Source organism: Tamandua tetradactyla, chromosome 16 (assembly GCF_023851605.1).
Source record: "Tamandua tetradactyla isolate mTamTet1 chromosome 16, mTamTet1.pri, whole genome shotgun sequence".
In the NCBI taxonomy this organism is placed as follows: Eukaryota; Metazoa; Chordata; class Mammalia; order Pilosa; family Myrmecophagidae; genus Tamandua; species Tamandua tetradactyla.
The window spans coordinates 43,993,636-44,018,920 of NC_135342.1; the positions used below are offsets into that span (position 1 = coordinate 43,993,636).

The 25,285-nt window shown below is 35.4% G+C and overlaps 1 protein-coding gene across 5 annotated transcripts in view; it reads left to right on the top strand.

Annotated features, from left to right (window-relative positions):
- TENT4B (terminal nucleotidyltransferase 4B) overlaps positions 1-25,285 on the top strand; it is a 59,066-nt gene that overhangs the window by 4,637 nt on the left and 29,144 nt on the right. For 3 of the 5 annotated variants that reach the window (XM_077132377.1, XM_077132378.1, XM_077132375.1), the window contains exon 2: positions 661-705. The exons of the other annotated variants lie outside the window; for them this stretch is intronic. In XM_077132377.1, the coding sequence (XP_076988492.1) occupies positions 661-705 (45 nt within the window). The remainder of the gene's footprint in view (positions 1-660; positions 706-25,285) is intronic. 5 annotated transcript variants of the gene reach the window in all.

Below are 25,285 nucleotides of genomic sequence, written 5' to 3' on the forward strand. Positions count from 1 at the left end.
GTTGAAAGGCAAAAGGGAACAGTGAGTGAATAGAGCTTTCTGGAATTTACCCTGTGTTCACACAAAAGATTTAGTACATTGCAAGAAAGAGAAGATGTGAAAGGGGTAAAGGAAAGTCTAAGGTGGTGGTGAGGATGTTGTAGAAAAATTCTGGTCCTGGTATGCTAGATGTCCTTACATCTCAACTTTCATTAAACTACTACCAATAAATCCTAATGTTAGGAGTCCAGAAGAGTCCCTAGGAAGAGAATTTAAGGTCTCCCTTGCTGATACTGACTGGTCAGGTGATATACAGCCTGCATAGCACAGAAATGGTGTAGACATGACAGAACTGGTCAGGTTTTCCTATACCTGCTTAAAGCTGAGAAAAATTGAAATCATTTTTTTTCTGTAGAAAAATAGAAAAGCAAGCTGTGGTATGATTTCACACAGCTTTCCGTTTTCTCCTCTCTTGAATCCATTTGAGTAACATTTTAGTGGAGGAAACTATTTTAGGATCACACCCACAACACTAGAGAGCTGTATTAATCATTCACACATACAAAGGTATAGATAGAGTAATCCTGAAGGGGCTCCAGGCCAAAGAGGACACTTTTTGAAGATTTAGGGACCAGTTCCCAGCAGCTGGTCTGAGACGCCTTTCTTTGCTCTTTTCTGCAGAGCTGGCTGGACAGCTCAGAGCCTGCTTGAGGAATTCGGAGGACGGCAAGTAGAATGTTTCCATTCCTCAGAATATTTGCTAGAGACTCAGCTGCTGCAGAACACCATAAGGCTTCAAATTTGTTTTACCATTTTTAAGATTATACAGAATTAATTTCTCTCATAAGAGATATATACTGAAGTTGAGGATGTCCTTAAGATAGACTTTTCATTAATTTGGAAACAAACAGCAGGTATTACATTTATGTTCATCCACTAATTTACTTAATGATGTAAGAGACTATTGTATGCTAAGGGCTTTGGGCCACATGGAAATTTGAGTTAAAGATTTTGGAAAAAAACTGCATTTGGAGCCACTTATATTATGCATTGGTTCCTTATTTGTTTGAACAATTTCATGTCTGAAAACAACCTTGCTATATACCAAGAAATTTCGTATAGTGTCTGGTAACTAAGTCTAGGAATTCTAGCTCAAGTCATGCTTTCTACTGAAAAATATATACTGTATATATTTAGTGCAGAAAGCTGTGTTTTCAAATTAGTTAACTTAATAATAAGTATTCAATAAAATGAGAGAACCTTGTTACCATATTCCAAGTGCCATGCTTGTTATCATATAAATCTTCTCATACATAGCCCCATCTAATTTTTTTTTTACGTAACTCTTTATTTTGAAATATAGAGTCGTAGGAAGTAGCTAAAAAATAGTAGGGTAGTTCCCTGTATGCTTCACCCAGTTTCTCCCGATATAACATCTTACATAACTATAATTTAATATCACAACCGAGAAGTCAACATTGTTACAATCCATAGCCTAATTTAGATTTCACCAGTTTTACATGCATTTATGTGTGTAGCTCTACACAGTTTTACCACATATATAGATTTGTGTCTACTGCAATCAAGATACAGAACTATTCCATCACCTCAAAGATCCTTTATGCTGTTCTTTTATAGTCTCACACATCCAGTTATCTGTTGTCTACATCTGTAACTTTGTCTTTTGAGGATGTTATATAAAGGGAATCACACAGTATGTAATTTTGAGTTTGGCTTTTTCCCTCTCGCCATAATTCCTTTGAAATCCATCCATGTTGTTGTTTTGCCAATACTTCATTTCTTTTCATTGCTTAGTTGTGTTCCACGCTATGGCTGTTAAACAGTTTAAACCTTCAGGTTGTTTCCAATTTGTGGCTATTACAAATAAAGCTGCTATAAACATTCATGTACACATTTGTATGTGAAAACATGTTAATTTTTCTGGGATAAATTTCCAAGGGTGCTGGGTCATATGGTAAGTACATGTTTAGTTTTAAAAAAAACTGATAAACATTTTCCAGAGTGCCTGTACCATATTACATTTTGAATAGCAGTGTATGAGGGCTCCAGTTTCTGTGCATTCTCGCTGGCATTTGGTGTTATTATTTTTTATTTTTGCTGATCTAATATGTGTAGTGATAACTCATTGTGTTTTTATCTTATTAGCCTTCTTATAGATAACCTCACCTTAAAAATTAACTTTAATTTTTACTTTTAGAACTTTTTGGCAGTATTGAGAATTTTCTCAACTAAAAATCTGCAAATAAATTGTGACTTAAAAGGGCCTTAATTTTCAAGTTTTACTTTGGTTTTGTATTTAGAGGTTTCATTTTAATTCTTTTTCTTTGTTTTGTCTTTGAACTGCTTTGCAGTGTTTCCTTTACATGTTACTTTTTCTTTGAAACTGGTTATTAAAGCATGAAATAAAGTTCTAATATCATCTTCTGAAAACATAAAAGTATAATTGCTGAGTTGATTTCAAGTTGGCAGTCCTGTCCTCTTGTATGTTGAGTTCACCCTATTTTCGGTTTGCTAGGCTTCCCATTTGGGGAATTAAATGATACTGTAGTTAGTAGGTTATTGATGGTGGTGGTAATGTTTTTTACAATATTTTAATATCAGAATAGTACCGCTGCGTGTGGAGAATAAATACTTTATCTTCACATCTATCCTGAAATAAACCGTTTCATCAGAACTGCTTTCTGGACTAAGAATAGAGACCTGTTCCCTCATTTTTCCTTTACTTGCCTTTGAAATCACTGGTTTTATTCTGTTAAAATAACATAATTCTTAACACCATAAAGTACTGTTAGTGTATGTCCAAGCATGAACAAAAATCCGTTAAGATTGTGAGTGTGGGGTTTCTAAAGTTAGTTTTTGGTAATTTGGATTTAATAAGGCATTAGGTCTGTAACACAGTTTGAAATCTTGAAGTTATTCTTCTTGGTTTTCCTATTTTTATGTGGTACTAATACCATTGTCCTTACAAGCACTTGTTAATTTAAAGAATTTACATATATTTTATAGTACTTCTAATAAATGATGATTTTTAAAAAACTAGAAAATGTAATTGAATCAGAGGGAAAAAATAGCCCTATAATACCACTACTAGGATGTAATTGTTTTAACATCTTGGTGGAAATATTTTTAGGCTTTTTAAAGTGTATGTGTAGATATATATTTCCTTTTTTTCTTTTTTATCAATATGGACATCTGTTATGAGTATAGTTTCAAACTTTTTTCCAGTTTAAGTAACTGGCTTTTATTCTAAGTTTATTTTTTTCTTCCTTGGAGAGGGGTATCAGAACATTGTGGATATACCTTTTTAAAATTTTTAAAAAAACTTAAATTACCACAAACATTTTTCATATCACATATATTTCTACAGCATTTTTAATACCTATTACCTTTAGTAAGACTCTGCCTACCTACTACATGTATGCGTGGTTTTCCGCTGATTGACTATACCTTAGTTTCTTTAAACCACTACCCTCTTGGTGGAATGTTAGTATGCAGACTTCTGTTTTTTTTTTTTTTTTTATAAAAGACATGCTTTTAACTGAGCCTTTGTTCCAGCCAGGATTATTATTTTTTTCCCCACTTGCTTACTCTTTTATGTATACACTTGGGTGGTTTTAGTATATTACAAGGTTGTTCACCCATCACAGCTGACTACTTCCAGAACATTTTTATCGCCCCCAAAAGAAACCCCATGCCCATTAGTGGTCACTCTCCATCACCCAGCTCCCACCCCCTAGTTGTTAACAGCCTCTGGATTTGGCTTTTTTAGACATTTCACATCAATGGAATCATATAATTATGTGCCCTTTTGTGCCCTGGCTTTTTTCACTTAGCATAATGTTGTCAACATTCGTTTATGATGTAGCTTGTACCAGGACTTCATTCCTATTTATGGCTAAATAATATTCCATTGTATGGATTTACCGCACTTTATTTATCCATTCATCAGTTGGTGGACATTTGTGTTGTTTACTTTTTGGCTATTAGGAATAATGCTGTTTTGCACATTTATGTACAAGTTTTGTATGAACACATGTTTTTAGTTCTCTTGTATGTATACAATATGCTGGGTCATATGGTAATTCTGAGTTTAACTTTTTGAGGTACTGCCAAATTATTTTTCCAAGTGGCTACTCAATTTTACATTTCCACCAGCATTGTATAAGGGTTCCCATTTCTCCACATCCTTGTTTACATTTGTTATTGTATGTCTTTTTTATTACAGCTATCCTAGTGTGTGTGAAGTGGTATCTCATGGTTTTGCGTTGCATTTCCCTAACGACTAATGATCATTGAGCATCTTTTCTGTTGCCTTTTGGCCATTTTTATATATATATATATTTTTGGAGAAATTCCTGTTCATATCCGTTGACCATTTTTAAATTGGGTTGTCTTTTTATTGTTGAGTTGTAAGAGTTATTTATATATTCTGGATACTGGATTCTTTATAGATGGATGATAATGCAGATATTTTCTCCTATTCTCTGGGTTGTCTTTTCACTTTCTTGATAGTGTCCTTTGAAACAAAAAAAGTTTTTAATTTGATGAAGTGCAATTTTTTTGTTGTTGCTTGTTTTTTAGGTGTCATATCTAAGAACGCGTTGCTTAATCCAAGGTCATAAAGATTTACACCTGTGTTTTCTTCTAAGAGTTTTATGGCTTTAGCTCTTATGTTTAGATCTTTGATCCAGTTTTAGTGATTTTTAAAATTTATTTTTTACTAAAATAGGTTTATAGAAAGATCATGGAGAAAATAGAGAGTTCCCATGTATTCCTCTCCTCTCAGTTTTCCATATTATTAAGTTTGGATTAATATGGTACCTTTGTTACAATTGATGAAACAAAATTCTTATAATTATGCTATTAACTGTAGTTCATAGTTTACATTAGGGTTCAATGTTTGTCTTGTACAGTTCTATGGGGTTTTTTTTAATGCCTTATTCTAGGAACATACATACAACCTAAAATTTCTTCCTTTTAACTACATTCAAATATATAATTTAGTGAAGTTAAATGCAATCACACTGTTGCCCTGCCATCACTATCCACTACCGAAAACTTTCCCATCACCCCAAACAGAAACTGTTTCATGTAAAGCATTAGCTTCCTGTTACCTGTTTCCACTCCAGGCCCTGGTAACCTGTATTCTAGTTTCTGACTGTATGAATTTGCTTATACTAATTATTTCATATCAGTGAGATCATAAAAAATTTGTTCTTCTGTGTCTGGCCTATTTTGCTCAACATAATGCCTTCAGGGTTCATCCATGTTGTTACATGTCTCATAACTTCATCCTTTTATTCCTAGTTTCTGAGTGTTTTTATCATGAAGGGGTGCTGGATTTTGTCAAATGCCTTTTCTGCATTAGTTGAGATGATTGTGTTATTTACCCTTTGTTTTGTCGATATGGTTTGTTATATTAATTGATTTTCTTATGTTGACCTAACCTTGGATACCTGGTATAAATCCCACTTGATCATGGCATATAATTCTTTTAATATGCTTTTGGACTTGGTTCGCTAATATTTTGTTGAAGATTTTGCATCTATATTCAAGTTTGAGTTAATGTTTGTATGTGGTATGAGGTATGGGCCCAACATCAGTTTTTTGCATGTGGATATCCAATTGTTCCTGCATCATTTGTTGAAAAGATTTTTCTTTCCCCTTAAGTTGTCTTGGCACATGATTATTTCCTGAAGATAAAGTTTTAGATATAGAAGATTTTGTATTTTTTGAGGTTTTTGTCAAGTTGCTCTTGTAGAAAGATTAGGCCAGTTCACTCTTGCATCAGAAGTGTAGGAGAATCCCAGTCTTCTCTAAATTTTTACCACTGTTAAAGATTATAATTAAAAACTAAAATCAAAACAAAATAAAACATATATGCCAATTGTATAGGTGAAAATTATTTACTTAATCTGCATGTATCTTCATATTCATTGCCTACTTATTTTGAATTATTTCATTTTCCCATTTTTCTTTTGGAGATGTTTGTCTTTTTAAAATTAATTTCTAAGAGATCTTTACATGTATTTAACCTTGGTCTGTCCTACTCTAAATATATATATTTAAAAAATTTAAATTTATGATTTTAATCAGGTTACTAAAGAATATATTTTATAAAATTCACCCATTTTAATTGTCCAGTTAGATGTTTTTTGGCAAATGTATACAGTTATGTAACCACCACAACAATCAGGATACAATACAAAAACAAAATGCAGGACATTTCCATCACAACACAAAGTACCCTCATGCCCCTTTACAGTTAGTCCCCTTCCTTCGTCCCTAGCTCCCAGCAACTATTTTTTTCTTTTAGGATTTCATATAAATGAGATTTTATACATGTAATATTTGTGCCTGGTTTCTTTTTCTTACCAACACGTTTGGGAACCTCCTGGTCCTATTGCTGTATGTATCAGCAGTTTGCTACTTTTTAATACTTAGTAGTATTCCAGTGTATGGATCAATCACAGTTTTTAATCCATTTTTGTGACCTGCAGAATTTGAAAACATTCTCTTCTTTTGGTATTATATCACTTGTTGGTTTTGCATCTAATCTCTAAATAGGCCAGAACTGATCTTATTGTGGTAAAATATATATAGCATTTTAACTATTTTTAAGTATACAGTGCAGTGGCATTAATTACATTCACAATGTTGATCCACACATTTTTTGGTTGGCTAATCACTTGCTGTCTGCAAAGCACTGTGATAGGCTTTCTGTGGGAAATTAAAGACAGGAAAACATATTCTTTCCTAGTGAATTATGATCTGGTTAGATAAAAAATATATAAGATGGAGAGGTTGCTTATGACTAGTAATGGAAGGGCAAATTTTCAGAATGGTAGAGCTTTCTGCTAGGTTTTGAAATATTGGTTAGGTTGTAGAGGATTAGAAAGGAAGAACTAACTGTATTAGTTTAATATTATAAGCTCTGAAGGGACAGGTTGAATAATTGGTGTTTAGCAGAATTGAGATAAATGATAGTGAACAGGGCTTAATAAAACTACGCTTATAGTTGGCCTCTCTCAAAGAAATTTTGAAGTCTGAAAGTACTCCAATTCATTTTTCTTTTTTTCTGTTCATTTTTTTCTTCTTTTTCTTTTTGTGCTTATTATTCCAATTAATTTTTTAAACCCATTTTATTATGGAAAATTACAAACATAATATGGAAGTAGAGAGAATAGAATAATGAACATTCATGTACTCATCACACACCTTCAACAGTTATCAACTCATAACCGAAGTTATTTCACCCACATCCCACTTCCTTACTGCCACACATTATTTTGAAGCAAATTCCAGATGTTACATCATTTCATGTTTACATATCTTTGTATATGACTCCAGATAAGGACTTTAAAAAACTCCCATAATCACAATACCATTAGTACAATAATTAGCAATGATTTCCTGCTAGCATCAGATATCCAATGTTCCTAGTCTCCTAGTTGTTCCATAATTATCTTTTTTTATTAATTAAAAAAAATTAACTAACACACATTTAGAAATCATTCCATTCTACATATGCAATCAGTAATTCTTAATATCATCACATAGATGTATGATCATCATTTCTTAGTACATTTGCATCGATTTAGAAAAAGAAATAGCAAGACAACAGAAAAAGAAATAAAATGATAATATAGAGAAAAAAATAAAAATAAAGAATACAAAAAATATATATAAAAAACAAACAAACAAACAAAAAACTATAGCTCAGATGCAGCTTCATTCAGTGCCATAATTATCTTAACAGTCTGTTCAAAATAGAATCCATATGAGATTCTTATCTTGCTGTTGACTGAAATGCCTTTTAATCTACAGGTTTCTCCACAATCTGTGTTTTCCCCCATTAATTTATCTGTGGAAGAAACCAAGTTGGTTTTCGTATAGATTTTCCTACTCTCTGTTTTTTGCTGATTGCATTCTCGTGGTGTCAGTTTAACATGTTCCTTTGTCCATCTATATTTCCTGTAAATTTGTAATTAGATCTAGAGGCTTGTCTGTCTATCTATCTGTATATTTTTAAAATAAAAGTACTTCTTAAGTGCTAGTGTGTACTTCTGTCAGAATGTCTGACTGGCCTTATTTTTGTGTTATTAGTAGCCATTAATGGTCATTGTCTTTATTTATTAATCCATTATCAGGATTGTAGACTTATGATGTTCTAATTCTCTTGATCTTCCTTCAGTTTTTAGTTGGAATACTTCTAAAAGGGGAAACTTTCTCTTCTCAGCTTGTTGGTTACCTTGAAGTTACAGTACTCATAGGGAAAATAGCATAAATGGTTGACGAGATCTTCTAGACGTGATCAGTGAATGAATTTGTTTTTGAATATCATCATGAACTCATGGATGGAAAAAACATTTGGTGTGGTTTCAGTCCATTTTTTTGAAGGTGAAAAAGGCTACAACATCTTACTGGCTCTGTTGATGAGCTGATGTCTCACAGCGAAGGGAAACAAGGTGGGCTGCAGGAAGCAGAAGTGGGCTTTGGGATGACCAAAGCCATGTGTGTGGAAAGGAAAGTAATTTTCTCCTGGAGTGAACTGTCAAGGGTGCCCTTCAGAGGTACCATACCTTGCCTTAGCTTTGTTTTATGGTAGCTGAGGAAAATTGCAATGAATTTAGTAGCCTATGATCTCTGCTAGAAACATGAAGTTCTTAAAGCCTTACCTCAACAACCAGGTGTAAACTTTTATTTTTTCCTGAAATTAAACCTGGATTGTATTTCTTCGTCTTGTGCTCATATTCTTTAACCTTAGTGTGACTCATTCTTGCCCTCCGGCTAAAGTAACCCGCACAATCTTCTAGGCAGGATTCCTACTGGGAATCAATTTTGTCAAGCGTTTTTTCCTCCAATCAAATGTTTATTTTAAAAACCCGTTAGATATGAAAACCATGTAGTTAGCATGGTAGCAGCGGTGAAAAGAAAGGGCAGTATGGCCTCTTAAAAGAAGATTCCAAGAAGACATTCTGAGCCAAGCTTCTTGGCCATAGTTTGGCTTTGGTTCCCTTAGGAATTTGTAGGAGCTACTTCTGGAGAAGGCAGGAGGCAAGACCACCTCTGAGATCTGAGTGAGACAAGGACAGTCGTGGACTTTTATAATCTGAAGTAGCTTTTCCTCTGTTTTTTCCTTCCCGGGACCAATGGGTTTCTTTTTGAAAAAGCTGTGTTGATGATATAAGGTTCTCTTATCTTTATTTTATGTGACTTTAAAATACTACATGGTTAAAAAAAAATCAGAATGGTGTTTTCAGGGAGGGGGAAACTTAAGGAGTTACTTAAAAAATGTCTTTGATTTAAAATGTATTTGAACTTATTTTGGGACTTATTTGTCCTGATAGAACGTAATTATGTTCAGTTAGGATTTCTTATGATGTGATGAAGAGTAGGATTTTATGTAAAAGGATTTGATGAATCTTATACTTAGAGATGATATTTATGCATTTATCTAAAGACCACTGTGCTTCTTGACTTGACTGATAAATAAACCACATGATAGATCATTATGGCATTTGAGTATCAAAGGATCTTCAGAGGTCATTTACTTCAATCTTTTTTTTTTTAAATAAACCTGAGCTTCAGAGAGGTTAAATGACCTTACCAAATTCTTCAGCTAGTTAGTGACTTTATCTTTACTTGAAACTAACTATCTTTACTTCTTAGACATAGTCTAGAACTGGTCCTAGTATACAACCAAAATCTGGTCCTGTCAGTCTAAATCTGCGATATCAAATAAAACCAGAGATAAGTATTTGACGTCAACTCCACAGTGTTTCCTGTAACTATGCAGATGATGGTGTTATGAGGAACTCCTATATCAACTACTTGAAAGCAGGGGTCTCAATCCTGGCTGTCCATTCGATCATCTGGGGAACTGGAAAAAAAAAAGCACATTGAAATGTCTAAATCCCACTTTCAGACATTCTGATTTAATAGATACCTAGGGGTGGTGGCTCTCACATCATATTTAAAATAATAATAACATGCAGCCCAGGTGGAGATCCACTGCTCAGAGGATCTTTTAGAGCATGGACTCCTCAAGCTGGCTGATTTGTACAGTCTTCTGGGGAAGCTCAGAAACCATAGACCCCCCTGGGTAGAAAGGACTCCTAGTGGGGAGAGAGATGAGAGGCTGGAAGTCCTCTAGGATTATGCTCCAGGCTGGAATAATTTTGCTCCCAACTAACTTTTTCTCTATTGATTAAAATCAGGCCAAGTAAATTAAACAACTTAAAAATAATTATGTGGGCAACAGACAAGATTTTAGTGAAATGAAGTTTGGCTCAAGGTTTGTATCACTATTAGTTTTTGGATTAAAAGTAAACATGTTTATTAAGAAATTTGAGATTATAGTAAGAGTTCTTTGAAAAAAAACAGCCCTTGGACTAAAAGTTCGAGGTTTGTTTTTTAACTGGGAAGAGTATTATATTGTTAGAGTGGCACAGAGGGGGATGTGTTTGTGTTTTTACATGTGAAGACAGTGTGCCTTGAAATACCTTTTGTTAGTCAGATTCAAACCATCCTCATTCATGGGAGTTTGGAGTCTCTTAATGGAATATTAGATAAATCATATGTAATTTACTTGAACAAACTAAATGAATGATCCTGAGACTTTTTTTTTGAAATTTTCATTTTATAAGTTATCTATTTTTATATATAAATTACATATAAATATATATACATACATAATTTATATGAATTTATATCAATATAAAGTAAGTCATGGATGTATTCTCCTTGAAAAAACCTAAAATATTACACACAAGGTAGGAATCTTATATGGCTACCATTCCTAGTTCCAGGCTTTTTCTCAGAAGTAGCAATTGTTTCCTGTGTCCTACGGGTGGATCCTTACAGACCTTTTTCTATCAGGTAGATGAGCCAAAGAAAATACATATTATTTTATAAATGTACAAATTTATAAACTAAGGTTTACTTGAACATTCTTCTAATGTTGGACATTTAAGTTGCTTGTTATTTTCAATGGTAAATAAAGCACTAGAAGTATATTTATACAAAGTGTTTACTTCTCAGCTAGCATTTGGGTTTATGTTCCTCAAAATAAGACTGCTTACGGGGTTTCTTATATGGTGCCAGAAAGATTGTGAGCATTAACAGTGAATGAAAGTCCTTTTCTCAGGGCTCTGGAACCTTTCTTCTTTCCCCATTAGATTGAGTTTTATCATTTTACTTCTTTTTGGTCTTGGTATAGTGGTTACGAGATTTTTCCTTTATGTGTTTGCTGGTGTGTGTGTGAATGTTAGTCATATTATCATTCTACTTTGAAGTTTCATTTGTGTGTTAGTATTTTAATTTTTCTAATCATGCTTATCACTTTTTATCTGAAAGTGAGATAATAGTATACTTGGCACACCCTTGAACTAGAGAAATTGACCCCTGTCCTTGGCCAGAAGATCATATGCGCAAGAACTAGGTAAGGTTGAGGGAATCAGCAGTTCCAGAAATGGGTGATCATGTCTTCCAATGAAGAAGATCCGCTAAGAAATTGTTCAGTTCTATGTAACTTTCCATAAAATGAGACAAGGCTTCCTAGTTAAGAGCAAATTTAAGGACATGTAATATGTGCTTATTTGGTAAGGAAGTAATTATACAAAGGTTTTGTTTTGTTTTTTGATATTGTTTGGATGCTGGAAGATTATCTTGTGAAACCAGCAGTGCCTAGGAGGGAGCTGAGATCAACAGGTGCAAATTCATGGAGTGACATGTAGAGAGAAGCTATCTGGACTCTTGGACTGTATTGTTCTTACCTTAAAATCTCTTGATGCTTTAGATAAGTGGTGACCCTAGGGCCCCTTTGTGTCCTAATAGAGTGTTTTCTGCAAGTATTTTAAAAGGGTAATGGAGGGCGGGCCGCGGTGGCTCAGCGGGCAAAGTGCTTGCCTGCTATGCCGGAGGACCTCGGTTCGATTCCCGGCCCCAGCCCATGTAACAAAAACGGAGAAACAGAATACAATAAAACAAGAAAATGTTTAAAAATGTTTCCCTTTCTTCCTTCCTTCCTTCCTTCTATCCTTCCTTCCTTCTCTCTGTCTTTCCTTAAAAAAAAAAAAAAAAAAAAAAGGGTAATGGAAGTTGGTACACATGCTGGCTAAAATGTCAAGTTATTTTGTTTTGAATTTGTAGAAATTATTCATTTCTCTGTTGTTCAAGCCTTCTTTTTATTAAGTTACAGTGTCTCCCATTCCTCTTGTTTTGCTTGGTGGTAGCATACAGGTGAACGTTCAAACACGATTTGTTCAGTAGCTGTAACAACAGGTTCCCCCCCCTTTTTTTCTTTTAATAACAGCTTCATTGAGATATATTTTACATACCATATAGTTTACCCATTTAAAGTGTATCATGCCAGTGGTTTTTAATATATTCAGAGTTGTCAGCCATTATCAAAATCAATTTTAGAAAAATTTCATCATCCCCAAAAGAAACAATATTACCCCATTTCACCCCAAGCCCACCCAACCCTAGGTAACTACCAGTCTGTTTGCTGTCTCTATAGATTTGTCTATTCTGGACATTTCATATGAATAGAATCATATAATATGTGGTCCTTTGTGACTGGCTTCTTCACTTAACATAACGTTTTTAAGGTTCATTCATGTTGTAGCATGTACCAGTATTTAATTCCTTTTTAAAAAATTAAAAACAAATTTAGTATAGAAATATATATATTTTTATGCACGTACACACAACATATAGGTATACAATACAACATTTCTCATTTTAGTCACTTTCATTTATACAACTCAGTGGCAGTAATTACATTTACAATGTTGTGCTACCATCACCGCCATCCATACCAAAGCTTTTTCATCACCCCAAACAGAAACTCTGTACCCATTAAGCAGGAACTCCCCATTCTCTTCCATCCCCCCACCCCCTCCCCCCAACCTCTACTGTACTTTCAGTTTCTATGAATTTGAGTATTCTGCTTCATATAAGTGGAATCATACAATATTTGTCCTTTGGGATCTGGTTTATTTCACTCAACGTGCTGTCTTCAAGGGTCATATTGCCTCATGTATCATCAGTACAGTATTCCTTTTTATGTTCAAATAATATTCCATTGTGTAGGTTTATCATATTTTGTTTCTCCCTTCATCTGTTGATGGATGTTTGGGTTGTTTTTTACTTTTTTTTGCTATTGTGAACAATGCTGTGAAAATTCATGTACAAGTTTCTGTGTGGACATATGTTTTCATATCTCTTGGGAGGCACCTAGGAGTGTCTCCAGCTTTTGGTTCTTGGTGTCACTTCGAGTAGTGCTTTCACATTCCAGGTACTTACATGCAAATAGTGTTTTGGCTTAAAAAAAAAAAAAAGAAGACCTAGTCTTGCCCAAGTCTTGTTATATTAATAGCTTTTGATTTTTAGTCATTTCAAATTTTATTTTTATTATTGTTAACTATTTCAAACATGTGGGAAGAATACATACATACAGAGTAACTTAATGAACCTCTGAGTGCCTACCACTTGAATTCAACAAGTTTGAGTTCCTTTTTGTCTTCCTCTCTCCCTTCATTTCTTCCTTCCTTCCTTCCTTTTTTTTTTTTTGGAAGTTCGGGATCCAGGAACTGAACCTGGGTCTCCTGCCTAGCATGTGAGAGTTCTGCCACTGAGCCGCTACCCTTTGCAACGCCCCTTCCTTTTTTATTTAAGGTGTAGTACTTTTGCAAAGCATATGTTTATCCTTTCCATCCAGGTTTTTGCTTCTACATACGTTGCATTCATTAGCAATATTCAGTGTTGACAGTATTTTGAAACACTATGTAATGGCTTAAATTTTAATTCTAGCTCTAGAGCAGTGTTTCTCAAATGGGAGTTTTGTGCAAAACTCTTTTCGCAGATACCTAATGTTAGCTTGAGTTATTTTTATTATAATGTTATTTAAAAGTGCACACAACTATAAAGTTCTTGTCTTAAAGATTATAAAAAAATTTATAAGTTAAATGTAAATAAAGTGATGAATCTATTAAGATTGAAATTGATTTTAGATGACAGCTGATGTTTTACTCCAATTAAATTGTTTCTCTTGATGTGAGGATGGCATTTGCCAGCTGTGGCAGATCAGTGGTGTTGGGAATGCCTTTATTATTTTGACTGTGTTCTCTCACCACTCTTCTCTGTTCTGAAAACTGCAAAACCTTGCAGGAGTGCCGCATGACCTGCCCTTGGCGTGTATGCATTATTCACATCAGGTCCTTCACTGTTCTTGACTGTTTGTACAGACAATTAAAATCCTATTGTTTGGTCCTAGCCTAATGGTAAACACAGCAGCACGTGGGCCGGGAAATCCCTGGGCAGTTCTGTTTCCACGGAAGCATCTGGATGATCCAGAATAGGTTAATGCTAATGTTTTTAGATTAATATTGAAATGAAAATTCTCATGGAGAACGTGTGGAACTGGAACTGTGTTTAGACCTGGTTTGAGAACTATTTCTCGATCTTTGAGAAGCATTGCTTTATTTCATATGCTCTTCATAAATTTAATTTTTCCCTCAATTTTGAACAGCTAAAATAGAGATGCTAACATTCTAGTTTAGCAGGAGGAGCTTGTTTATGCCCCCCCCCTTTTTTCTTTCTCTTTTTCTATAGTAACCATTTATAGGGCATCTCACTGTTTGTCTACTCATATTACCTCCACGCCCCTAGCTGATGGTAGTTAGGATTTTTAACTGGTGTTCTAGTTTGCTAGCTGCCGGAATGCAATATACCAGAAATGGAACGGCTTTTAAAAAGGGGAATTTAATGAGTTGCTAGTTTACAGTTCTAAGGCTGAGAAAATGTCCCAACTAAAACAAGTCTATGAAAATGTCCAATCAAAGGCATCCAGGGAAAGATACCTTGATTCAAGAAGGCCGATGAAGTTCAGGATTTCTCTCTCATCTGGAACCAGGCACATGGTCAGGGTTCCTCTCATCTGGAAGGGCACATGGCGAACTCGACGTCATCTGCTAGCGTCTTCTCCTGGCTTCCTGTTTCGTGAAGCTCCCCGGGAGGCATTTTCCTTCTTCATCTCCAAAGGTTGCTGACTGGTAGACTCTGCTTCTTGTGGCTATGTCGTTCTGCTCTCTCTGAATCTCTCATTCTCCAAAATATTTCCTGTTTTATAGGACTCTAATAAACCAATCAAGACCGACCCAAATGGGTGGAGACATGTCGTCCCTTAATCCAGGTTAACAACCACTCTTAACTAAATCACATCATCCAGGGATATGATCTGATTACAGTTTCAAACATACAGTATTGAATAGAGATTATTCTACCTTTATAAAATGGGATTTATATTAAAACATGGCTTTTCTTAGGGGGCATACTTCCTTTCAAACCAGCACAACTGGTGATCCATTTGTTTTTCTTAATTGCATTATAACCTCAGTTTTTCTTACTATTTTTAGTGTGTGTATCCTTACTGCTTTTTCCATTAATATGACCAAAAATAAAAGCTTATAGGCATAATCTTAAATCATGGTGTGTGTGTGTATTTTTTTGTGGTATGTATATATTTTTTTCAACTTTTTAAATTGTAAGGTATAACATATATACAAAGCTAAGAAATGAAAAAACAATATTTTTCAAAGCACTCTTCAACAAGTGGTTACAGGAAAGATCCCAGAGTTTGTCATGGGCTACCATGCAATCCTCTCATATTTTTCCTTCTAGCTGCTCCAGAATGGAAGAGACTAGAGGGCTTAAGTACTTTTGTTATCATCACAATCGACTTTTTTTCCTTCTTTTTTTGTGAACAATAACATACATACAAAAAAGCTATAAATTTCCAAGCACAGCATCACAATTAATTGTAAAACATATTTCAAAGTTTGACATGGGTTACAATTTCACGATTTTAGTTTTTTACTTCTAGATGCTCTAAAATACTGGAGACTAAAAGAGATATCAATTTAATGATTCAGCATTCGTATTCATTTGTTAAATCCTATCTTCTATGTATAACTCCACCATCACCTTTGATCTTTCCATACCTCTCTTTGGGGTTGTTTGGACTATAGCAATTTAAAATTTTTGCTATTGGAAGGGTCTGTCACTATTATGGGTTAGAAAGATGGAACTATCTGATGTTCTGGAGAGGCTGCGCTAGGTTTCAGGACTTAACTGGACTCTTTTTTTTTTGTTTTTTTTTTGAGAAATCATTATTTTATTTAACAAACAATTACAATGCTCAGGCTATGTGCCAGGCATGATATTAGTCACTAGGGATCCAGCGAAGGATATAGCACACACACACATACAGCCCTGCCCACAGGCTGCTTCCAGTCCCACGGGAGAAACTACACGTAAATGACAAATGATGGTGTGGCAGGGTGAGTGTTATCATTGATGAGAGGTACAGAGGCTAAAGAAGCAGAATGCACGACACTGGTGGAACAGGGGAAGATTTCACTGACAATCAGACACTTGAGCTGGATCTCAAATGTGAAAGTCATTGGGCTCATGAAAGGAGGACACTCTGGGTGAAGGACTCAGCATGTGTCAAGCAAGAAAGCAGAATTTATTTGGAGCTCTAAGTCGTTCCTTATTTGGAGGGGTGGGGTCTTGTGGGCGTATGGCTGGAGGTGAGGTTGCTGACACTGACAGATCCTACTGGATGTCATAATTGGTCCATGTCCCCATCAGTGTGTCCTAGTGCCCCGTCTCATCCTGGCTAACATGTACAATGGATTGAGCCATCCCATTTGTCTCCGGTTCCTCATTTACTATTATTTGGGTTTGAGACTCTAGAATTAAACTGATGTAACCCACATGTATAAAGTTGAATTAGTTTTCCTGTCACTAATAATATTACTATTAATAAGACCCTTGTCCAAAACCCTTATAAGCCCTTGTACTCCTTGTCCTTTTGCAGAGTGCTATAACCTTCATTTTCCATGGGAGGTCTTTAACTGGACTCTTAATGCATGGAACCCTTGTGGAATTTTATATATTGCTCTAGGTGTTCTTTAGGATTGGCTGGAGTGGTCCTGGTTGGGGTTTGGCAGGTTATGATAGGTAGCAAGGTCTCCCTGAAGCTTGCGTTAGAGCAACCTCCAAAGTAGCCTCTCGACTCTCTTTGAATAATCTCTGCCACTGATACTTTATTAATTACACTTCTTTCCCCCCTTTTGGTCAGAATGTAATTGTTGGTCTCACGGTGCCAGGTCTGGATTCATCTCTGGGAGTCCTCTCCTATGTCGCCAGGAGACTTTCACCTCTGGATGTCATGTCCCATGTAGAGGGGAGAACAGTGATTTCACTTGCAGAGTTGGGCTTAGAGAGACTAAGTCCACATGTGAGCAAAAACAGAGCTCCCCCATTAAGTAACTCTTAGGCATGTCTACAGGAAGTCCAAGCTTCTCTGCTCCCTGCATAAGCTTCACAAGAGTAAGCCTCATGATCAAGGGCATGGCCTATTGATTTGGGTATCCCTAAAGTTTGACACAGTATCAGGGAATTCCCTGATGGAAGGTTTAATTGTTCAAATGAGCTATACAGAGAGGTTGCATTAGATTATGCACTACAGAAAATTTCACTTCCAGATCAGATAAACCTTTCTTCCAATGGTCTCAAAGAGTATGTGTGGTTCTAAATTATAGACACTGTCTTCCATACCCCTATGTTCTGAATTACTTTAACCCCAACCTGTTCGGCTTTGTTCTCATCTCTAAATATAATGTTATGTTATAAAACAGCCTCTCAGAATCTGGAAATAATAATCACCACTCCAGACATAATGTGTCTGCTCTAAAAGCTTGCAAACTAGGCCCCTGTTTTCTTATAAGCATTTTCTAAAGGTTACCAAACTCTTGTTTTTTTATTTCTGGCTTATTTTGTCTCACCAAATGTCCCACATGTTCATTTGCATCGTTATATGCCTCATGACATTGTTCCTTCTTGTAGCAGCACAGCCTTCGTTCATAAATATACACCATCGTTCGCCAATCTACTTCTCCATCAGTGCATCCTTCAGCCACCTGCATTCATCAGGCATCATGTAGAGGGCCTAAAGTCCACAGTCCATCAACATTCTCAATTTTAGATAATTTCATTGTTCCCAAGAGATAGAAAACCAATTAACACACCCTCACCAAATAGAAAATCCAAACCTCCTCTTAACTCTTGTCCCTCACCCCATTATTTACCTCTGATGTTGCTGTGGTAGTGCTGATGGTTTCCTTTTGAACATAGCTCATAGCATGCAATAGCATTTTTCTCCCTGTACCCTGTACTTAAACACTCTTTATGTAAGAATCATATCTTTGAAGTAATTCTTGCGAGAACTCATATTTCTAGTGTGTCAGTGGAACATGTAGGTCTATACAACCCCTTTCAATCTTGTTCATCTTCAATATGGTAATATTACTTCTAGACCCACTAGAGAATCACCATCGCTCCTATCTATTCCCTTTCATTGGAGTTCAATCTCATTAGCTAACAGTTCACCCATCTCTAGCTTCTGTGTATCTATAAGTCCCCTACATTCTGTATAATAAGTCTCTGATTATACCTTTATGCTGGTCATTAAAGTGGAATCATACAATATCTGTCCTTTTATGTCTGACTGATTTTGCTCAGCATCATATCCTCAAGGCTCATGCAGCTTGTTCATGTGCTTCAGGACATCATTTTGTCTTAGTGCTGCATAATATTCCATCATATGTATATACCACATTTTGTTAATCTGCTCGTCTATTGATGGGCATTTGGTTTGTTTCCATCTTTTGGCAATTGTGAATAATGCTGCTATGAACATCAGTGTGCAAATGTCTGTTTGTGTCATTGTGTTCAGCTCTTCTGGGTATATACCAATAGTGCTGTTGTTGGGTCATAGGGCAACTCAATACTTAGTTTCCTAAGGTATTGCCAAACAGTCTTCCGTAGTGGCTGCACCATTATACATTCCCACCAGCAGGACATAAGTGTCCCAGTTTCTCCACATCCTCTCCAACATTTATAGTTTCCTGTTTGTTTAACAGCAGCCATTCTTATAGGTCTGAGGTGGTATCTCATTGTAGTCTTGATCTGCATTTCCCTTCCCGCCAGTGAAAATGAGCATCTCTTCATGTGCTTTTGAGCCATCTGTATTTGCATTTCAGAAAAATGCCTATTCATATCTTTAGCCCATTTTATAATTGGCTTGTTTGTCCTTTTGTTGTTGAGTTGTATGATTTCTTTGTATATACAGGAAATCAAACCTTTGTCTGATATGTGATTTCTAAATATTTTCTCCCTTTGAGTTGGCTGCCTCTTTACCTTTTTGGCAAAGTGTTTTTATTTGTGTCTTTTTTCTTGACAAAGTCTTTTGAGGTGCAGAAACATTTGATTTTGAGGATTTCCCGTTTTTTTCTTTTGTTGCCTGTGCTTTAGGTGCAAAGTTTAGGAAGCTACCTCTTATTACTAGGTCTTTAAGGTGTTCCCCTACATTTTTTCTAGAAGGTTTATGGTGCTAGTTCTTATATTTAGCTGTTTAATCCACTTTGAGTTTATTTTTTTGTGTAGGGTATAGGATAAGGGTCCTCTTTCATTCTCTTGGCTATTGATATCCAGTTCTTCCATGTCCAGTTATTGAAAAGACTATTTTGTCCCAGTTCAGAAGATTTGGGAACCTTGTCAAAAATCAGTTTACCACAGATTTGATAGTATTTTTCTGCACTCTCGATTCAATTCCATTGGTCAATGTTTCTGTCTTTGTGCCAATACCATGCTGTTTTGACCACTGTGGCTTTATAATAGGTTTTAAAGTCAGGGAGTGTTAATCCTCCCACTTCGTTCTTTTTTAGGATGCTTTTAGCTGTTTGGGATCGCTTTCCCTTCCAGATGAATTTGGTAGTTAGCTTTTCCAAATCTTCAAAGTTGTGATATATGTTTTAAACATAATTTTACTGCCAAAAAAATCTGTTGAGTTGGCTTTTACTATTAGCTTTGTTTTATGTGGTTTACGTGACCCTGGAGTACCTTGTCTTCTTGCTGTTAAATTCTCAACTGAGTTGTCCCTATTTAAAGTGTGAGACTGTGCCAATCGGATTTTAAAATACTGAATGTGAGTTATGAGGAAAAAAGTTGGGAAGATAGACCCTTCATGTTCCTTTGATCATAAATGGTTTTTGGCATTTGTTTCTATTTGAAGATAACTTTTTTCTAATGCTTTTAAAGGAAAGAACCTTTCACCTCTTCAGGCAGGTCTAGGTGTAAACATCTTAAGACAGGAACTGAGGCTCTGGGTGAGCTGTCAGGAAATCCCCTTCATACTCTCTCTCTCAAGCATTCCAGCGCGTGGTGCATGTCTTATTAGTGTGAACTCCTGTGTATAACACCTAAATCAGTTACTTATCTTCTGTGCATGATGTGAACTAATCTCATTCCAGGTTGCTGTTAAATGTTTCTATTAAAAATATAGTGGTTTTCTAAATTTGTGTCAAGAAATAACCAGAGAATCATATTTATTAAGAAAATGCTCTTTTTGGTATTTCTTTTCACCAGACTAATAGAATTTATGTGAAATAACATGTTTGCTATAGTAGGATAGGATCTAGTTTTATAGTGATATATCTACTGATTAGCTACATGATAACTGAGCTGTCGTTTTATTCCCCCTCAGAACAGTACATTTTAAAGTTTTTTTTTGTTATTGTAGAAAAATAGACATAACAAAATATAGCCATTTTAAAGACTATGATTCAGTGACAGTTTTATACATTCACAGTGTTGGGCAGCCATCATCACGATCTAATTCTGGAATGGTTTTATCACTTCAAATGGAAACCCTGTTTTCATTAAGCTGTCGCTTCTCATGTCCCTCCAGTTCCCCTCACTCCGCCTCCTTACAGACTGGTAACCACTAATCTATTTTCTGTTTATGGATTTGCCTGTACTGAAAATTTCATATAAATGAAATCATAGATGATGTGGTCTTTTGTGTTTGGCTTCTTTCACTTAGCAGAATGTTTTCAAAGTTCATCCATGTATAGTATGTATCAGTGTGTCACTCTTTAATAACTAAATAATATTCCGTTGTATGGATATACCACATTTTATCTGTTCATCTTTTAATGGAAATTTGGTTATTTGCATCTTTTGGCTGCTGTGAATTGAGTTCCTATGAGTATTTGTGTACAAGTTTTTCTGTGGACATATATTTTCAATTCTCCTGGTTTTGTATATATACCTAGGAGGGGAATTGCTTGGTCACATGGTATTTTATGTTTAACTCCCAAATTGTTTTCCATGGTGACTGCACCATTTTATATTTTCACCAGCAGTGAATAAGGGTTCCAGTTTGTCTGCATCCTCACCAACACTTGAGATTTTCTGTTTTTTTCTTTTAAATTATGGCCATCCTTATAGGTGTGAAGTGGTATCTCATCATGGTTTTGGTTTGCATTTCCTAATGACTAATGTTGCTGAACATTTTTTTATGTGCTTATTGACCATCCCTAAATCTTTAGTAAGATATCTTGTCAAATCTTTTTGTTAGCTAAGTTTTAATATATAACTAAGCGTTTAGCAGTTAACAAAGTCTTTTTTTTTTTAATTATATATCTGTAATAAGTATGACCTTAATTGACCCTGGGATTGGACTGTAGAAGATGTTGAGGGGACACTTGTTTCTTTAGTATTTCTAAAAGCCATGATCTAATTCTATAGATATCTTTACCCCCTAAATAATGTATAAGACAATACATAGGAATATAGTATACCTATGTATTAAGTCACTACATAGACTTAATCTACCAAATTACTCTTGGATACATTATGGAGCCGAAGTATAGAGAAAGTGTTGGCAAGCTATTTTTTGTAGAGCTAAGTAAATATTTTAAGCTTTGTGGGCTGTATGATTTCTGTTTCAACTACTCAATTCTGCCATTGTAGCACCTGAAAGCAGCCACAGTAAAGGAATGAGTGTGGCTCTATTCTAATTAGACATATAATTTTTATGTCACCAACTATTATTCTTTTGATTTTTTTTCAACAATCAAAAAAATATAAAACCATTCTTAGCTCATGGAATGTACAGAAATGGGCAGCAGTTTGGGTTTGGCCTGTGGGTGTGGTTTGCTGACCTCTGACATAGAGGAATTAGTGGGTATTAGAGATGGTGTGGAAGTTAAGTTGGTTGTTGAAATACTTCGGAGTTAGCTTTTTGGTTCAGGCTAAGGGAGTCAAGTTGCTGAAGAGTAGTTGTAGCCCAGAGTAGCAATTTTGTAACCTAAGATGGGATATGACAAGGATTAAGAGATTGGGCTGTGGTGCTCGGCATGTCATTGCTTTCCATAGTATTTCTGGGAATATTTGTAATGAGGAGAAAGGAAGAAAGGGCCAAAACGTGTAGGGCATGGCCTGTGGTGGCCTTATTAAGCTGTTGCGTTGACTGTTCTTAGAGAAGTGACCTGTCCTATCCTCTCCTTGCCCTGGTGCATATGTGAGCTCACTCCCTGGTAGCAAACTCCTGAGGGTCTAGAAAGGACCCCCAAGTATATCAAGTGCCAGGCAGTGGGCTGTCTGCCTCACAGAGCTGTGGATTGGGTATTAATGTCCCTGTTTTACAGATGCTAGGATTGAGACTGAGGGAGGTTGGTAACAAATGGAAGGTTACTTGTCTAGAAAAGTCTTAACCAGCATTCAAAAGTAATTTTACTTCTGGATTCTTATAGTTGGCATGTTCAAGTGAGATCTGTGTTTCAGATTTGATTCTCTCATTGATTTTCTCTCTGATCTGAGGGAAGTCAATTATTTTCCATTAGAAAAATTAATTAGAAAGTGACTTGTCTGACCTGCCTCACAGAATTATTGTGAAAGATAAAGTTAGAAAATAGTCAAGAGCTCTGGGAAAAATATGAAGAACTATACAGAAGTTGGATTCTTTGTCAAGGCAAGGCACCACAGCCAAGGAAGAGTAGAAGACCCTCTGGTCACATCAGTAGAACTCTCAAAGCCTAGCACCCAAACTAGGAACTTCATTTTTTTGTAGAAACCCGGAGGTGCTCGATGAGTTCATGCCCCTCTAATGTTCGTATTAAGCTGAAGAGGATCTGAAAGAAGGAAGGGAAGCCAGAATGACCTAGTAAGAGTGAGCTGATAGCAGGTACAGCAGAGGCCAAATTCATACCCTGAACTGCTCTGATGCTCTGAAGAAAACTAGAAAGTTATGGGTGTGTATAACGAGGCCCTAAGTTATAAAAGCCAAAAGGAAGGTTTAAAATTGTTTCGTATAGTAATATAGTATTTAAAAAATCATTATTAAAGTTTTAGCATGTGGTGAGGAATTTGTTTGCAATAGTTGTATTTACTTTTAGTAAAGACTAAATGAGGCATTGTTTTATTGTTACAGGGCTGATTTAAAATTATCAGAATTCATAGCTTCTATCAAAAACATTAAAAGAAATAGGTTATTGGGCGGGCCGCGGTGGCTCAGCGGGCAAGAGTGCTTGCCTGCCATGCCGGAGGACCCTGGTTCGATTCCCGGCCCCAGCCCATGTAAAAAACAAACAAACAAACAAAATATAATAAAACAAGAAAATGTTTAAAGATGTTTCCCTTTCTTCCTCCCTTCCTTCCTTCCATCCTTCCTTCCTTCTCTGTCTTTCCTTCCCTTCCTCCCTCTCTCTAAAAAAAAAAAAAAAAAAAAAAAAAGAAATAGGTTATTGAGTAGCTGTCTTATTTTCTTCAGAGGTCATAAAGACCAAGTACCTCATATTATTTTCAGGGATAAGGGTAAATTTGATGGGAAGTCTTTACAAGGTTGCTAAGTAAGCATTACTTTGATTAAGTGCTGTTTTGCCAGTATAGACATTCAGCGTAGAAGAACTTTATGGGGCGTTAAAGATAGATGTAACTGCTGATAACACCAATATATAGCAGATTTTAAGAGAGATTAGGTGGTAAATGAGACATATGAATTTTAAATAAAATCAGTTTGAGAGATTTAACAAGATACAGTACAGGGTCCAGAAAATTTTTATAATCACAGAATTATAGGAAATCCTCAACATTCTTTAATTTTGTGTATATACAGAAAATGTCTTCCTGTGTTCTGCTGGTTGACTGCTCAATAAGAGTGTCAGATAAATTATTTCTGTTTTATTTCATTTGCTATTTATTGGGTTAAGAAATTTACCTAGTTAGGAATATGAAAAAAAATTTTATTAGGGCAGTAGGTTTCTGTCTGGCTTTAAACATTTTTGTATTCGCTATAATTTATGGACTTGTTTATGAAATTTTTTTTTTAGTGAAGCAGCATACTTAGAATTGTAGCCTTTAATTTGATAATATTAACAGTCTTCATTTTCATCATGTTAGGAAGAAGTTTCTGCCTTACTTTATTTTGGCAAAAAATATAAAATAATTTTGTTGAAAATGACTTTGTTGGGTGAAGCCTTAAATGAAATTTCTCCATTAAAAAGAAAAGAGTGTGCAGCTTTGGTAAATTGGAACTGTACCGGTACTTCCAAAACCTAACAAAGTGTCGCATTTTCAAAACAATATACTGCATTACCTGAAGCTTTGGAGACAGTTTCCATTAAATCAGGAACAAGACCAGGATGCCTATTCTCACCAGTATTCCTTAACTGTGTCTTAGTAATTCTAGTCTGTGCAACAAGGCAAGAAAATTGGTTGGTTGGTTATAAAATAAATATACAGAAGTCAGTAGCTCTTCTACGTAACAGTAAGAAAATGTACTTTAAAAAAAAGAAAAAATTTCACTCACCGGAGCAACAACAATACCCCCCACCCTCCACAAATATTTTAGATACAAAGCCTGAAATGTTGAAGAAAAATAAACTTTACAGTAAGGGGCATAAAAGACTTCAAAAAAAAGTTGAAGACAATTCAACTCATTGATTTGTTAATGTGATTAAAATAAAAATCTTACTGAAGCTTTTTTTGGTGGGGTAGAGTGACTTGTTAAAATTACTCTAAAGTCACCTGGAATAATAAATGGGCAAGTAGAGCCAAGAGGATATTGAAAATGAAAGATGAATTTGAGGAACGATGAGTTTTGTCTTATTGATTATTATAGGTAGAAGAATACACAATCCTCAAATATACAGATATAGCAGTAGATCTGACCCAACTATGCCTGAGATTAATATATTAATATATAATCAAAGAGTTGGTATAAGTCAGGATTCTTCCAAGTGCAAAAGAAAGAATTTCAATCATATTGGCTTAAGCAAAAACCAAACAAAGGCATCCTGTTTTCAAGTAGCTGGGATGCCCAGGGGGGTGTTTTTCTTGCTTCGGTGACTCCTGGCTCAAATGTTTCTCT